The 14,654-nt window shown below is 35.6% G+C and overlaps 2 protein-coding genes across 3 annotated transcripts; both read left to right on the top strand.

Moving 5' to 3' along the window:
• The first annotated feature begins 4,193 nt into the window (after positions 1-4,193).
• LOC114735753 (syntaxin-32-like) lies at positions 4,194-8,218 on the top strand. Of its 2 annotated transcripts, none has more exons than XM_028923495.1 (5): positions 4,194-4,763; positions 5,110-5,360; positions 5,519-5,685; positions 5,920-6,114; positions 7,796-8,218. In XM_028923495.1, the coding sequence occupies exons 1-5, from the start codon at positions 4,526-4,528 to the stop codon at positions 7,953-7,955; spliced, it is 1,011 nt and encodes a 336-aa protein (XP_028779328.1). In that variant the 5' UTR covers positions 4,194-4,525; the 3' UTR covers positions 7,956-8,218. The 2 variants fall into 2 exon arrangements, with proteins under 2 accessions (XP_028779328.1, XP_028779329.1); XM_028923496.1 differs by having other exon boundaries at positions 4,195-4,763; positions 5,519-5,655.
• A 2,068-nt stretch (positions 8,219-10,286) lies between these two features.
• On the top strand, positions 10,287-13,123 carry LOC114735770 (nuclear ubiquitous casein and cyclin-dependent kinase substrate 1). Its single transcript, XM_028923523.1, has 3 exons — positions 10,287-11,090; positions 12,095-12,350; positions 12,631-13,123. Exons 1-3 carry the CDS (start codon positions 10,776-10,778, stop codon positions 13,017-13,019), a joined length of 960 nt encoding a protein of 319 aa, XP_028779356.1. The 5' UTR covers positions 10,287-10,775; the 3' UTR covers positions 13,020-13,123.
• Positions 13,124-14,654: the final 1,531 nt, after the last annotated feature.

The raw sequence follows: 14,654 nt of genomic DNA, 5'->3' as shown, positions 1-14,654 counted from the left end.
AAATCCTACCTAAGAAAATTGAATATAAAAAAGCTATTAAAATTATCAAATTAATATGTAGTCAAGAACCTCATTACAAGATATTTCACTTGTTTAATTACTACTTGCTCTTACCTTTTTCTCTTCTATATATTAACAATTAAAAAAAAGATCGTTAACAACTTAAAGTGTAATAACCAACCACTATCGTAATTTTATTAATATTATTCATAATATGTTTTTAAAATTTTTAAATTGAAATTTTGTTCTGACGCTTAAAAAATAAGTGGTAACTCTTACAATACTATATTCATAATTTTATTAATTTGATCAACTTTGACATCTCTAACTCACCCATTTTTCAACAATTATAACATTGTGTATTTTTCCGGTTTTAAAGGTAAAATTTATTTTACAATAACTATAAAATAAGTCTTATATTTAATATGTATTTATTTAATTAGATTAAAATATGTATTGAAAATTTAATAATATAATTAATAACATTGATAAAATTGTAAATATTATTATAAAAATCAACAATCATGTTAAAAATATTAAAAAAAATCTCAATTTAAAAAATTGGAAGACATGGAATAAATAATGGCATCATTAAAATCATAAGTCTCATAAAAGAGCTGTGAATTACATTATAAATGCTGGAAAAAATCTCAAAAAGTTTGAGCTCTGACAACTGGGCTGAGTTGAGATTTCTTTTTTTTTCAAACGACAACATTGTAATTGCATCGGTGTTGTAAAATTACATTTTAGTCATTATGTCTTGCTACTAATATCTCAGGTTTTTAATATAATATTTTATTTGATTTTTATTTTTATTTTAAATATAAGACTCTAAGTTATTTTGTTTCTCGTATTTATTTATCTTTCTTAAGATAGTTTTTATAATAATAGTAGTTCTATTTGATTAATAAAGATATTTTAAGAAATACAATACCTGTCTATTATAACTAACTAACTAAATTTATTTTCTGAATCTATTTAAATTAATCAACTAGTTTTTATATTTAGAATTGTGATTAATATTTGACAGTTTTCAAATTCAAATGATCTCTGGGGTTTAATTTCGAGGGAGGGGGAAAAACTAATTAGAGTAACGGTTGCGTCCTTTGCGGTCTGCTGAAAGCAACGAGTTCTTCACGAACGCATGAGGAAGACGTGAAGAAGTTTATTGGTCAGTAGTTACCTTCACATGAAAAAAGAGAGAATAAGATCAAGGAAAAAATATCATAGTAAAAACTTTACTGGTAAAAAAAATGTATATTAGGGTATCCATATACATAACATTTGCAAAGTATATAGAATTAAAGAAAAGTGTCCCATGAATTTAAAAAAAAAAAAATTGGGAGAAAGGGTCCACTAGGAAGGAATGTTTAATTAAAAATTAAAACACGATCACATTAATTACAAATTGTGAAAGATAATTTTGAAGTTGCATTGAGATAATTTTAATAAAAAAACAACATATTGATGCCAATCTCTTGCAAATGTAAAAGAAAAATCCCTTTTCCCCAATTCATCACAGTTCAAGGATGTTTGAAATTAGCCGCAAAAAATATTTTTTAAAAAAAATACTTTCACACAAATCATAATAAAATTTTTCTTACATGTTTATTTTGTATGAGCTTATTTTTATCCAAACACTTTTTTTATCATCAAAATTTACGTCGTCCATGTTTAAATAAGAAAATCAGAAACAGATTTTATTTAGCTTTTGTCTGTATATCACCACTTTTTGCATTATTATAAAATTCACCTCCTCTACGTTTTTTTTCCAAACAGATAACACAGTTCAATTCGGGCGAATCTTTTGTTTTCACCTGGAACTTGTGAATAATTTGTTTTTTCCCCTCAACCGTCCTCGATTTGAATGGTCGCACATGAATTTTTACTCCGATTATGAGTCTAATATTGAACTTGATGTGAAATAACTGTATTTTCACTTTTTAGCAAGGAACAAAAAACCGGACCGGATATTGAACCGGTCGAGACAGTGGGTTAAGGGTTAATGGTCGGACCGGGGTCGGACCGGGGTCGGACCGGTCATATTAAAATAATACAATTTAATTGGCAATAATAAAATAAAATAACATTCATAAATAATAATCACTCAATAAAATACAAAAAACTACAGAAATAATTTAAATGTTTAATTGTACCAAATTAACATTAATAAATAGAATCCAAGAAGCTTTGGGATCTAATTAATTCCAAGCAGGGAAGCTTCTATTGATTAATTATTTATTTGATGAAATAATTTATTCTATTTTAGAAAGCTTTTCGAATTTTCTGGCCATCATCTATAGACCTTGTGATTCAAGAAATTGGTTTAACATTTATGAAGGAAGGCATACAGCTCAACCGACACAAATAAATAAAATATTATCTCAGATTAATTCATGAAAATTTTACCTTTAGTTATCTTCAATTATAAAAATCTAAGAACTTAAATATAGAGTATCGATGTATTGAATATATGGGTAATTCTGATTAGGTAGAGACTTGTGATTGCAAAAAAAAAGAAAAAAGAAAAAAGAAAAGAAAAGAACACAGCAAAGACCCACAACTTCCAGTAATCGATTGAGCTACATTTGGTGTTTTAGATCCCACGCTGCACTCTAAGTGTGAATGCCTTTTGATTCTATTATACTCAAAGTTTTTCAGATCCTACATAATAGTAATTCCAGCGACCCAGAGCATATTTAACTGAATGAAAACAAAAGCATAGAAGCAAAAAAAAAAGAAGAACTGCAAATCTGCGACCTTGAAGAACAAGGCGACGTGCGACGAGATCGAAGAAGAGAAAAATAGAACAGCGATTGAAGGATTTGGGCAGCCCGCTACCATGACAGAGAAGAAAACCATGGCTAGCAATTCAGTGATTTGGGCGACGGCGCGACGCGGTGAAGATTGAGGATTGAAGATGAGAGGCTAGGGATTTTTGATTTCAGATTTGGGGGAGGGAAAGAGAAGAAATGAACTATCGGAGGATTACGAGAGGCTGCCCGTTGCTATTTTAATTTTTTTTTTCTTTCTAAATAAATAAAACGACGCGGTTCTCGAAAGGGGAAGGTTAAAAAAAAATTAAACCGGTAACCCGGGTTACCCGGTTTTCCCGGTTTTTTAACGGTTAGACCGGTTTTATACCGGTCTGATCATTGACCGGTTTAGGATCTAAACCAGACCGGACCAGAGACCGGTTCACCGGTTTTCCGGTCGAACCGGCCGGTCCGGTCCGGTTTTTTTTTCATTGCTTTTTAGTATTATGTTTATTCTGCTTTTTTATTTTGGAGTGTTTAGATAAAAATCAAATTAAAATTTTAAAAATAATTTCACCACATACAAAATAAAAATATAAAACTTTTTTTACCTCAATATGTGATAAAATACTTTCAGGAAAACCAAACATTTTCTGACCAAAAGCAAAGGGAAACCGAACATTCACTTTAGTGTTTCCCATATTTAATCGATTTATTGAATTGAATTACTCGTATCAATTTGTGATGTAAGGGGGGAACATGACAATGTAATTTATTTTTTTAATTTTTGAAGGCAGGCCAAAAAAAAAATCCACAATTCACACAAAAAAAAGGAAAAATTACACTCAGGTCTCATAGAAGATAATTAATTCAGAAAAAGTCTCTGAAAATCCCGAAATGATTCCTAAATCCCTAAGGACCTGTGTGTAATAAATTGTAATTATGAAATTACCTATTACCTCCTATTAATTTGAACCCAATGCAATTTATTTACAACCTCAGTGTTGGCTGTTGACAACTCGAGGAGAAATACTTAACAACCTCGGCACTGCTCCTGGTATCTCACAGAGTGAGTTGTCAAGAGCACTGTCAAGGTCGTCAAGCATTTCTCTTCGGGTTGTCAACAGCCACCGCTGAGATTGTAAATAAATTGCTGCAATAAAATTAATGGGAGTAAATAAGTAATTTTACAATTATAATTTATTACACATAGGTTCTTGGAGATTTAGAAATCATTTCGAAATTTTTAGAAATTTTTTCTAAATTAATTATCTCATGTAAAAACTGAGTGTAATTTTCCAAAAAAAAAAAGTAACATCAATCTATCAATCTAAAAAGTACATAAATAATAAATAAATATGAAAATAAAATAACGACGTCAGTACGTGGCGACGGCACTATGAGCTTAATTGCAATTTAAGGCGAAGCCCAATTCCAAGAACGGTGCGCGGGTAGAACCATTCCCTTTTTTCTCTTCTTGGCGCCGGATGAATAACATATCCCGTCAGATTCGTTGCAAGGCGCTCCTTCTTCGATCTTTCTGTCATCTGCTTTCAATTTGGCTTTGAGCATCAGCCGAATTCAAATTTGCAGTTGCTGCTGTATTCTTGGCACTTTTAGATCAGATCTAGGGTTCGCTTTGATCGTTATTCCTCGATCCCTGCCTGAATAAACTTGGTTTGACGGTGCTGGGTCTGCGGATCTCTGAGAGTCAATTGGTAATTGCATCTGCTTCTTTCAATTTCCGGTTTCTACGGTGGGCTAGGAAAATGCCTGTCAAATCGGCGCAATCATCGTTTAGGGATCGGACACAGGAGTTTCAGAGTATAGCAGAGAGGCTAAAGAAATCAGTGTCGTTCGGATCAGGATCAAACGGGCCAAGCAGTAGTTCAAGATCGGAGGAACAGCGGTCAGCGATAGCAATTCAGTCAGAATTCAATAGGAGGGCTTCCAAGATTGGTTATGGAATACATCAGACATCACAGAAACTTGCTAAGCTGGCCAAGTGTAAGTAATTGATTTCAGTTTCCAGGGAAATGTTTATTGTAAGCTGTTTATACCTTCATGCATTTTTTCATCTACATGGGCCGCAGGCCGACACATGGACTGGGTCCTCGTGCTCAATGTATAACGAATTGAATCGATAAATAAACTGTCATAATATATTTTCAGATTTGTGTTTGTGCTGGGTGATCATTATTGTTTTGTTAATTTCCCCACCGTAAAAGAAAAGGAGTGTGAACATTTTTAGTTAGTTTAGGGGAAGAATGTCAGTTTGAATGCTCTTTCAAGCAATTTTTGAGAATAGCGTGCAGAAGATGACGACTTATTTTGCATTCACTTTAATTTGTAGTGGCAAAAAGGACGTCGGTTTTCGATGACCCCACCATGGAAATCCAGGAGCTCACAGCAGTTATTAAGCAAGATATCACTGCATTGAACTCTGCCGTTGTGGAACTGCAGCTAATCAGCAACGCTAGAAATGACAGCGGAAATATTTCTAGTGACACAACTAGTCATTCAACCACAGTGGTGGATGACCTTAAAACCCGATTGATGAGTACCACAAAAGAGTTTAAAGAAGTCCTTACCATGCGAACAGAGGTATGTTATGATATTGATGCACTTAGGTGTGTCAATCGGAAAAAAGTGGTGTTTTTATTTTAATGTTATTTTATTTTATTTTGGTGCTTTTTTGAACTTATTCGCATTTTACATCTTCGCTGCTTTGACTAATGATTTAGTCTTACTGTATTATGAAGAACTTGAAGGTACATGAGAATAGAAGACAGTTGTTTTCTTCCACTGCTTCTAAGGAAGCTGCAAATCCTTTTGTTCGTCAACGTCCCTTGGCTGCAAAGTCAGCTGCCAATGCCCCTGCACCCCCATGGGCCAGTGGGTCAGCATCTACATCTCAGTTGTTTCCAAAGTAAGTTACGCCTATTTATTGATTATTGATTGGCTGTAGTTACAAATACGTCTGTATGTTTTCTTTGTTAGCTTTCGGCTATGCATTTGAGTAAGAATATTGAATTGCTATGTTTTTCCATTGCAATTTTTTTGGGACATCTCAGATCTAATGGAAATGCACAAATTGGCTTGTTCATTGGCATGCTCTCAGATCAGCCTGTTATTAATATTATTTTCTTGAAAAAAATCACAGGAAGCAAGTGGATGGGGAGAGTCAACCGTTGCTGGTGCAGCAGCAGCAGCAGCAACAAATGGTTCCATTGCAGGACACATATATGCAGAGCAGAGCCGAAGCTCTTCAGAATGTTGAGTCCACTATTCATGAGTTGAGCAGCATTTTTAATCAATTGGCTACACTTGTCTCCCAGCAAGGGGAGATTGCCATCAGGTTTTTACTCACCTCACTAGTGCGCTGTATAAATATCTGCTTTTTTTTTTTTTAATCTCTTTATTTTCCTGTATGATATGCAAACTGGGATACTATAATGTTTAATGTCACTTGAATATTAAGTAATTATTCGCATTAGGGAATGAGGCTAAGCCCTATTAAGTGAACTTGGATGCAAGCTGCATTGTATGTAGATTGCCTTGGCGTCTTTGTAAATTTCTGGGCTTTGAGAGAAGTATAGCTTAATAATGTAGTTGCTGAGAGAGATAATTGAAATTTTACAGCTTAGTGCGTATTGATTATTAGGTCCTTTATCTTGCTGTATGAATGTCTTGTTTTACGAATTTCTTAGTAAACCGTTGGTAACTTTTAAGTAATATTTGTTTTAGTACCAAGAAAATGGAAGGTATTCTTAAAATCTCATTACTGTTGCAATTCCAAGGGACTTACTTCATACGTATCCTACGATTGGATGGGAAAGTTTAAACAAGTGATATGTGAAATCACTATAGGCAACTCTAACTCGCATATGACTGCTGGAAGAGTTCAGGGGACCGGAGTGTCTTGGCTGGTACTGATCAGGGAACTGGTCTGGTTCTATTATGAGACTGTTTTTGTTTTGTTGTTGAAGTGTTGATCATGTTAGTTTGACCAGATTGGGCAGGTCCCCCGGGGGGTTTTTAGTGTATATTTAATTAGTCTATAGCTTATCGTAGTAATTTTTTAATACCACCTTATATCTATATATTAACTTATCAAAACAAAATATACAACTTAACTATTTTCATTTTAATTATATTTACTAATGGCTAATTGCTTCAACTTTGCTTGGTAATTGAACTAGAGATCCATGGGCTGTTCTCAACATACTGCTTGATCTACTCTTCTCATTGGTACATTGAACGTGTTCGAACCACCTCAAACAACTTTCTATCATTTTTCTTCAATAAATGCTACAACGCTTTCCCATATATGCTCATTATGAATCTTTTCTTGTATTGTATGATTACACATTCATCTCAACATTTTTGTCTCGGCCACGCCCATTTTATCATGTCATCCTTTCAAAGGTCAACATTCACTACCATTAGTATTATTGGTCTTATAACAATGTGATAAAACCTCTCTTTTATCTTATTAGCCACTTTTTGATCACAAATAACTCCGATAGCCCTTCTCCCCTTAAACCACCTAGTTTGAATTATATGATTAACATTTCCATCAATTTTACCATCTTTTTGTATAATTGATCCTAAATATATGAACTTTATTGCTTGTGGAACGGTTTGATCTTCCATTTTAACCTTCAAAATTTCAAATCACTTCTAACTAATAATTTTATCCCAATTAATTAGTTCTTGGGAATTTGTTGACTGCATTATTTTGTCAATTTTTTCCCATTTGTTTGATCGAACCCTGACGACAATCTTGAGAAGGCAGCGATATCGCAGCTGTTTTATCTCCTGTAAACCTTCATGATATTGATGCGCATGATTCCTAAAAGGGGGAAATCCTATCCTACTGTCATTTTTCTTTTGACTGACTATCGATGGTTGCATATGTGTTCTTTTATTTGATTGCTAGCCGTTTGAATTTGTTATCGTTTGCATGATTTATTTATTCGTTTATTTTAAATCTGGCATTTGTATTTAGACTAAGGGTTTAAGGTCCTTAATTACAGGATTGATGAGAACATGGACGATACGTTGGCAAATGTAGAAGGGGCACAGGGGGCTTTGCTAAAATATCTGAACAGTATATCTTCTAATAGGTGGCTGATGATCAAGATATTCTTTGTATTAATATTTTTTCTCATGGTTTTCCTATTTTTTGTGGCATAGTCATCCTAAAGATACAAGAGAAAATGAAGACACAGGCGACGACCTTCTTATTGGTGATGAGTCTTCTGCATTTCATTAATATTTCTTCCTTGATATTTACATCCATGCCTGCAGAGTTTTAATCCCCCCCCCCCCCCGGATCTGTGAAATTTGATGCCTGTATGTATTGATTTATGTAACAAGGTTACCAAGTAGAAGAATTGCGCATAATCTGTGTTCATTTGCGATTTTGTAATTATTTTATTGATAAAGTTTATTGGCAATATTCGTACCCACACCTGGAAACATGGGAAAAAACAAACTGATTATAGAAGTGGTTAATAATTATGAGTTAAATACAAGAGAAGTTAATTGAGGGATGGATTTTCTGTGGCTAAATTTGAGACTTCTATATCTTTAGCACTGGTAATTTGGTTCAATTCAGTGTTCATCTTATTGGAAGGTGCGAAGGTTGTGCAACGTATATAAGAATATGTGTAACATAAATAAGCTATGAATTGCTCATGGGTTAGCTAATTATGAGTTGTAAGACAGTTTTGTTTTGTTTTTGGTAATATGGAAAATTGTAAGATGATGGAATGGCCGATTCTGTACCTATTTGCTTGCGTTTGCATTTCTTGACTCGATTCCGGCTACGGAGAATGTAAATTTTGCGATCCAGTGAAAGCATCCTACAGAATCATCTCAATTAGTATTGTGAAGCTGCTATTAACATCAGCAAGGTATATTATGCATCTCAGTTGGTTCGGGATTGCATTAGTAGCTACAAAGACTTCAAGGGGGAAGCGCCCTTGCTGCTGAAATATAGGCGTGCTTGGTGGGGGTTAAAACGAGCTTGGGACAGTGGCACAAGGAAACTTGTTCTGAGGAATGATTCTGTCAAAGCAATCAACACAATTCGGAGCGACAATCCGGAGTCCCAATCTGACCGGCGCGTCATAGCTGAAGTTCAGCATATGTTTGGAAGGGCATGGCAGGTTGATCTGGAAATAGTAGACGGCAGACACCCGGGCGAAACAAGCACTCCGAGACACGACTGGACTGCAAGTCTTCCATCCTGGAGCACTAGGAGAGATGCTTCACTAGGACCTAGGAGACTAATCTTTCTCTCAGCCTTGCTTCTTGTCTTCTCGCCTTACTCTTACCTTTATATTAAAAAAAAAAAATAGTGATCTTGATTGGTGGCGGACTCAAACGTTAGCTCTTATATCCTCTCTATTTAAATCAAGTTTGAGCCATCAAGTGAGCTTACAATCTAACAAACTCTGACGGTTTTTTCGAGAAGAGAAACAGAGATGAAGGATGACAGTAACATCAAATCATTTTTTTTTTATACAAGAAAATTTAAGTGAGTTGGTTCCTGTAAACTCACTAGGATCAAAGTTTACTTAATAAATCAACTCTTTTTCGTAACATCAAATCAAATTGCAATATCAAACATTGCTCGAGACTTTATCCTGGCTATGGGGCCTAGATTTCTACTAGTCTTGGATTGCATTCTTGTTTATGCAATACTTTCACTCAATTAACGGGATATATGGCAGAGGAGAACTTTTTTCAGATAATATGTAATTTTAGAGAAATTATAGTGATTTTCATGCATTTGAATTCCCCTCCCCCCTACAATTCATGTATTTGAATTTGATAGAAACCAAACAAGGTGCAGTTTTTATATTATTATAAGAAATTCTATGTCGAATTACCTTTTATGCATTTGTAATTTATTAATTAGTTAATTAATGATTAAATATGCATGATTATTGGCAAAAAAATAAATTAATATACATAATTAATATAAAATATAAACATCCTGACAAGTCATAACATTTACAAATGGTAATCGACTTATTCTGCAGGCTTTGTGGAATATATTAGTAATATATCTAATAATCATAATTAATATGAAAAATACGTTGGCAAAAAAATTAATATGAAAAATAAATTTTTTAAGGCTGAAGAGCCGAAATTACCATATAAATGTTAAATAAAACTTTTAAAATGTTTAACTGAATTAAGCTTCGGCCAAAAAACAAACCTGAATTAACCGCGCTAAATTCAGCCTAGGGAGATGCGTGAAAGAGGCTGTTTTTTGGCCCACAAGCCCGTCAAATTCAGTCTGGGGAGGTCAGGGAAAGAGTTTTTCATTTTTTTGGACCAAAATCGAAAGAGGGTTGATAAATGTTAAAAATAAAAAAAAAGAAAGAAAGAAAGAAAGAAAATTTACATCCACTGGGTTATATTTAGCCTCCCAATTTTTCTTTTTTTGAAAAAAATCCCTGACCTCTTCTATATAACCTTTCTTCCGTGTGTTCTTTGTCATCGTCCATTATAACCCTAGTTCTCAGAAACGGAAGGCCTAGCACCGTTGCTCCGTCGCCTGTGGCTCACTCATTCTCTTCAGTCGCCACCGTTATAAGAGATAATTGAACCTATCTTGCATCTCCAACTTGTTCCGCGCATCCCTCTGAATTTGTCAGCCGTAGCCCTGATCCGAATTAGTTTCTATCGGGAATATTACCTGTCGCTGAATATCAGATCTATAAGAGCCCTTAATAAAAAGAATTGGCATTATTTTTAGTGCTAAAGAAGCTTTTCAGATTTTCATAGCATATTAGCATTTCCGATTTGGTTGTTTGATCTTATTTCGGCAAAATACATTACTTTCAGGAATTTTTTTCCCCCATCTCCAACGACGACTCTGGAGATTACCGCGATAAGTTTGAACTCTGGACCTCCTATTTTCAAGAGTTATACGTATCTCTTACTATTTTGGGCAATTTTTCATCAGTGTGCTTGTGGTTGATCTGTCTATATAGACAAATGGTGGGAGGCGGAAGCAGGAGAGACGAAGGTTCGTTGATGATAAAAAACACAAACGTCTTTGCTGCACTCGATACTCTTAAAAAGAAGAAGAAATCCGATAAGGAGCACAAGAGCAAAGGGTCGTCTAAATCTCAGGTTCAATCTAAGGAACATGACCCTCAGGTGTTCTGGGCTCCCACTCCACTGAATGCGAAATCTTGGGCCGATGTTGATGACGACGACGACGACTACTATTCCACCACTGCCCCGCTTCAGTCTGTCTGGGGCGTTTCTGAGCCACAGCAGAGTGAGGAGAAACCAAGCATTTTGGAGGTTGGATTTTATTGTTTTTATCACCGTTCATGATGTCACCGTAGTTTGAATGTGACGCTCTTTGTTATTAAAGTTGTGATTGAGTGACATTCTTGTTTGCGGGACTGATGCGGTTCCTATTTAGTTAACTTCACTAAACCTTTAAAATGTAGATGATTGATTCTTTCTATCAAAATATGATTCATTCCTTTTGTTGTCATTATTTGTCTCACGTCTCTTTTTAAATGCTTTGGAGATATTATACGTTATCATGGTGTATAGTTATATCAATGAAGCCTTTGTTTGACAATACATGATGAAAGCAAGAGTAGATGTTAGGGGTTTTATTACACTGTTGCTTGTCAAACGGGGCATAGTTTTGGCGAATATGAGCCCGTCAACATGATTGAATGGGCCAATTCCTTTTTATGGCTTGAGTGCATGAGAGGCTTTGGGAGCTTAGATACAAATGTAATGAAGTGGGGAATGGTTGGAAAATTCAAACGATTTTGAGCATTATAAGTATGGAAATTGATTCCATATGAATCAACTTTAATTATCGTTTTGTTGGCAAAAAACTAATTAACTTTTGATTTTATGTATTGTGTATATCTGAAGTTAGATGTTGAATCCTGCAAAGGAGTTACGTCCATTATGTGGCATGGGGAAGAAGTAAAATTGAGTTTGTCTTCCTACACATACTGGGACTTTACGATGCTTGTGTTTTTTTTTTTGGACAAATAAGTTGTGCTATATCTTGGACAAAGTGGAAAATTTTCTTTTTGAGCACCTATGGACTTGCCTTGTTTCTATGGCGTGGATAAATATGATCCCTTGAATAACAAAAATAAGCTTAGAATTGACCCGACTCTAACTGTTTAAACTAGCTCAAAGCTCATGTGGGTGATGGGCAGAAAATTAATTGTTAATTTGTTTGCTTGTTATCAACTAATCGGTTAAATTGGCTGGAAAATGTCTTGCATAAGTGTGGATTTGATACTCTTTTAATTCATTTATGATTTCAGGATAGTGAGAGTGAGGAAGATATTTTAGGTGAAGGGGATGATGATGCGGAGGAAGAGCACGATCATGAGCCAGAACAGTCCTTGAACCCTGAACCTGAGGTTAGGAAGCCTACTCAAGTTTCTGTGGCACCAAAGGAGGCAGAACGACAACTTTCCAAAAAAGAAAGGAAGAAAAAGGAACTTGCAGAGCTTGAGGCTCTTCTGGCTGATTTTGGAGTTGCGCAAAAAGAAAGCAGTAGTCAAAATGATTCGCAAGGTAACCATGACAAACTTGCGACATAGTGTATATTTCAGGGAATATTTTGTAAATATTTATGGTATGCTTTCTTTACTTATGCATCTTCCGCATGCAAATATAATATTTTTGGTCGAAGCTTCCCCCCTATTCTATATTTTTTTTAAAGCCTATTAGGGTTTTTATTCAGCCAGAAATTATTTTTCTATTAAAACTTTTGTGGAAGAAAAGAGAATATGAATGTCAAAGAAGCTAACAGCAGAATTCTGCTCAAGCAACATATATCAAATTGCATTTGCAGGTGCCCCACAAAGTAATGAAGATGCTGAGGCTGTTGGAGATGGAGAGAAGAAGGAAAATAGCACTGCGGAGTCAAAGAGTGCCAAGAAGAAGAAAAAGAAGGATAAAGCCTCCAAGGAGGTGAAAGAATCTCAGGATCATCTCGACGGGGCAGATACAAATAATGTGCCTGACGAGGCTGCTGGCGCAGAAAATGCTGGGGATGATAAGTCCACTGTTGATGTGAAAGAGCGTCTCAAGAAAGTTGCTTCTGCAAAGAAGAAGAAATCTAACAAAGAAATGGATGCTGCTGCAAGAGCTGCAGCTCAAGAGGCTGCCGCAAGGAGCGCAAGGCTTGCTGCCGCTAAGAAAAAAGAGAAGAGCCATTATAATCAGCAACCAGTGCGGTAAAAGAAACCCGTTTGTTAACATTGATACAGGAATGTGTATTGTTGTTCATACCATGATGCCGAATAAACAACGGGCTCCTTACGCTTGTTTGACTTGCATTCATATTGCTATGGACTTGAGAAGTATTCCTCTGTTTTTTCCCCTCTCTTGAAACTTCCAGTTATTAACTGTTACGGACATGCCTTCCTGCCAAAGATGTAGTCGAACTTCATAGCTGTGCATCTTTAGTTCGTTTATCCTCATGACTGATCACCTCTTGGTGTTCTGCGTTCTAAGAGGAGTTGTGCTGTAGACCTTGTAAATTCTCCCAATCTTTTAGACCGTGTTGATGTGGTGTTTGATTAGAAGAGCGGTGTGATGCGCATACGTAGCCAAGGCTGCTGTCGAACCATTGTTCTTAATTTGGTGAGCATCCAACGCCAAGCTGCATGAATCGGGATGGAGGAGAGGATGAAAGATGCTCCGTTTGAGTCGGCATAGAGGCTTGAGGAAGAAAACAGAGGCCCGACGACACACTGTGGAGTATGGAAGTGAACGGTGCCAGAGAAGATTAAATTATTCCTTCTTAAACATAGCCTGCGTGATTCGTCCTGCTGAAGCATGAATAACAGTAGCCAAATCCCTCGAGTGCAACGTAAAAGGTGACGGGGGATCACATTCTGAATGTGTGTGAAGTACGGTGGTTATGATTCACACGACCATAACTTGGGACTTTTTTAAGCAAGATAATGATCGTCAAAAGCTCCAAAATATGAAAATACTCGATAAGATTCCATTTTGGAAAGAAAAAAAAAATGCCAATGGACAACCAAGGTAATTTAATTTGGCATTTTTGTCGTGATGATTCTTAGCTTTTAAAGGATGAGAGCTCAATCGGGAAAACTGACCCATATTCGGAAGTCATGGAGATTCAGTTGAAAATGTTTTCAGCTAAACATTTTTGCCACTTTGATTTTTAATGACAGCTTAATTTGAAAAACTTTACGTATACTGCTGAAAATTGTGGAATCTCATTGCGAAGAGTCTTGAATTAGAATTTTTTTTTTTAGCGTATTAATTATGGATGTCTAAAAGATAAAAGCCTTATTAAAAAGAACCTTATATACATGCCGGAAATTACGAGAGCTCAATGGGAATAAATTTCAACCAAGATTTTGCCAAGTCAGTATGGGTTTTTAATAAGCCAAAAAAAAGACAAAACATGGGTTTTTAATTGACATTTTTTAAAATTTCGAGAAACCTTCAACGGTCACTATTTTGTTAAGAAGGCCCTAAAGCGCGCCCTTTTTGGGCGCGCCCGACGCGAACTGTCATGGATCGTTAAAGAAGTCAGCAAAGAAGCAATAGGCCATAAGTTCTTTTACAAGAAAGTTTCCCTCGTTCTGAAGCTTCGTATGAAACCTAACGAAGCGTTTAGTAAAGAGCGCGCAGTTTTTGGGCGTGCCTAACGCGAACTGTCATGGAGAGGATGTTGCTAGAATCCAGGCAACATCCGCCGTGACAACAGTAAGCTTCATTATCGTCATTTTGAAGGTTCTACTTAAGCATTTCCTTTAACCCAAGAAATCAAATATGCTTCCACTTTCTTCCTTCTTTTAGAGCCTGATAAACAATGCAAGAAACTAGCCGAAGTTT

The sequence above is a fragment of the Neltuma alba genome, unplaced genomic scaffold (assembly GCF_004799145.2).
Source record: "Neltuma alba isolate B1F8T4 unplaced genomic scaffold, ASM479914v2 tig00013251_pilon, whole genome shotgun sequence".
NCBI lineage: Eukaryota > Viridiplantae > Streptophyta > Magnoliopsida > Fabales > Fabaceae > Neltuma > Neltuma alba.
This window is presented reverse-complemented; position numbering and strand designations above follow the sequence as displayed.

Coding starts and splice junctions, on each gene's coding strand:
- LOC114735753 (XM_028923495.1), top strand. CDS start 4,526: ATGCCTGTCAAATCGGCGCAATCATCGTTTAGGGATCGGACACAGGAG. Junction 5,686..5,919: donor ACATCTCAGTTGTTTCCAAA/GTAAGTTACGCC, acceptor AAAAAATCACAG/GAAGCAAGTGGATGGGGAGA. Junction 6,115..7,795: donor CAAGGGGAGATTGCCATCAG/GTTTTTACTCAC, acceptor CCTTAATTACAG/GATTGATGAGAACATGGACG.
- LOC114735770 (XM_028923523.1), top strand. CDS start 10,776: ATGGTGGGAGGCGGAAGCAGGAGAGACGAAGGTTCGTTGATGATAAAA. Junction 11,091..12,094: donor AGAAACCAAGCATTTTGGAG/GTTGGATTTTAT, acceptor TTATGATTTCAG/GATAGTGAGAGTGAGGAAGA. Junction 12,351..12,630: donor TAGTCAAAATGATTCGCAAG/GTAACCATGACA, acceptor TTGCATTTGCAG/GTGCCCCACAAAGTAATGAA.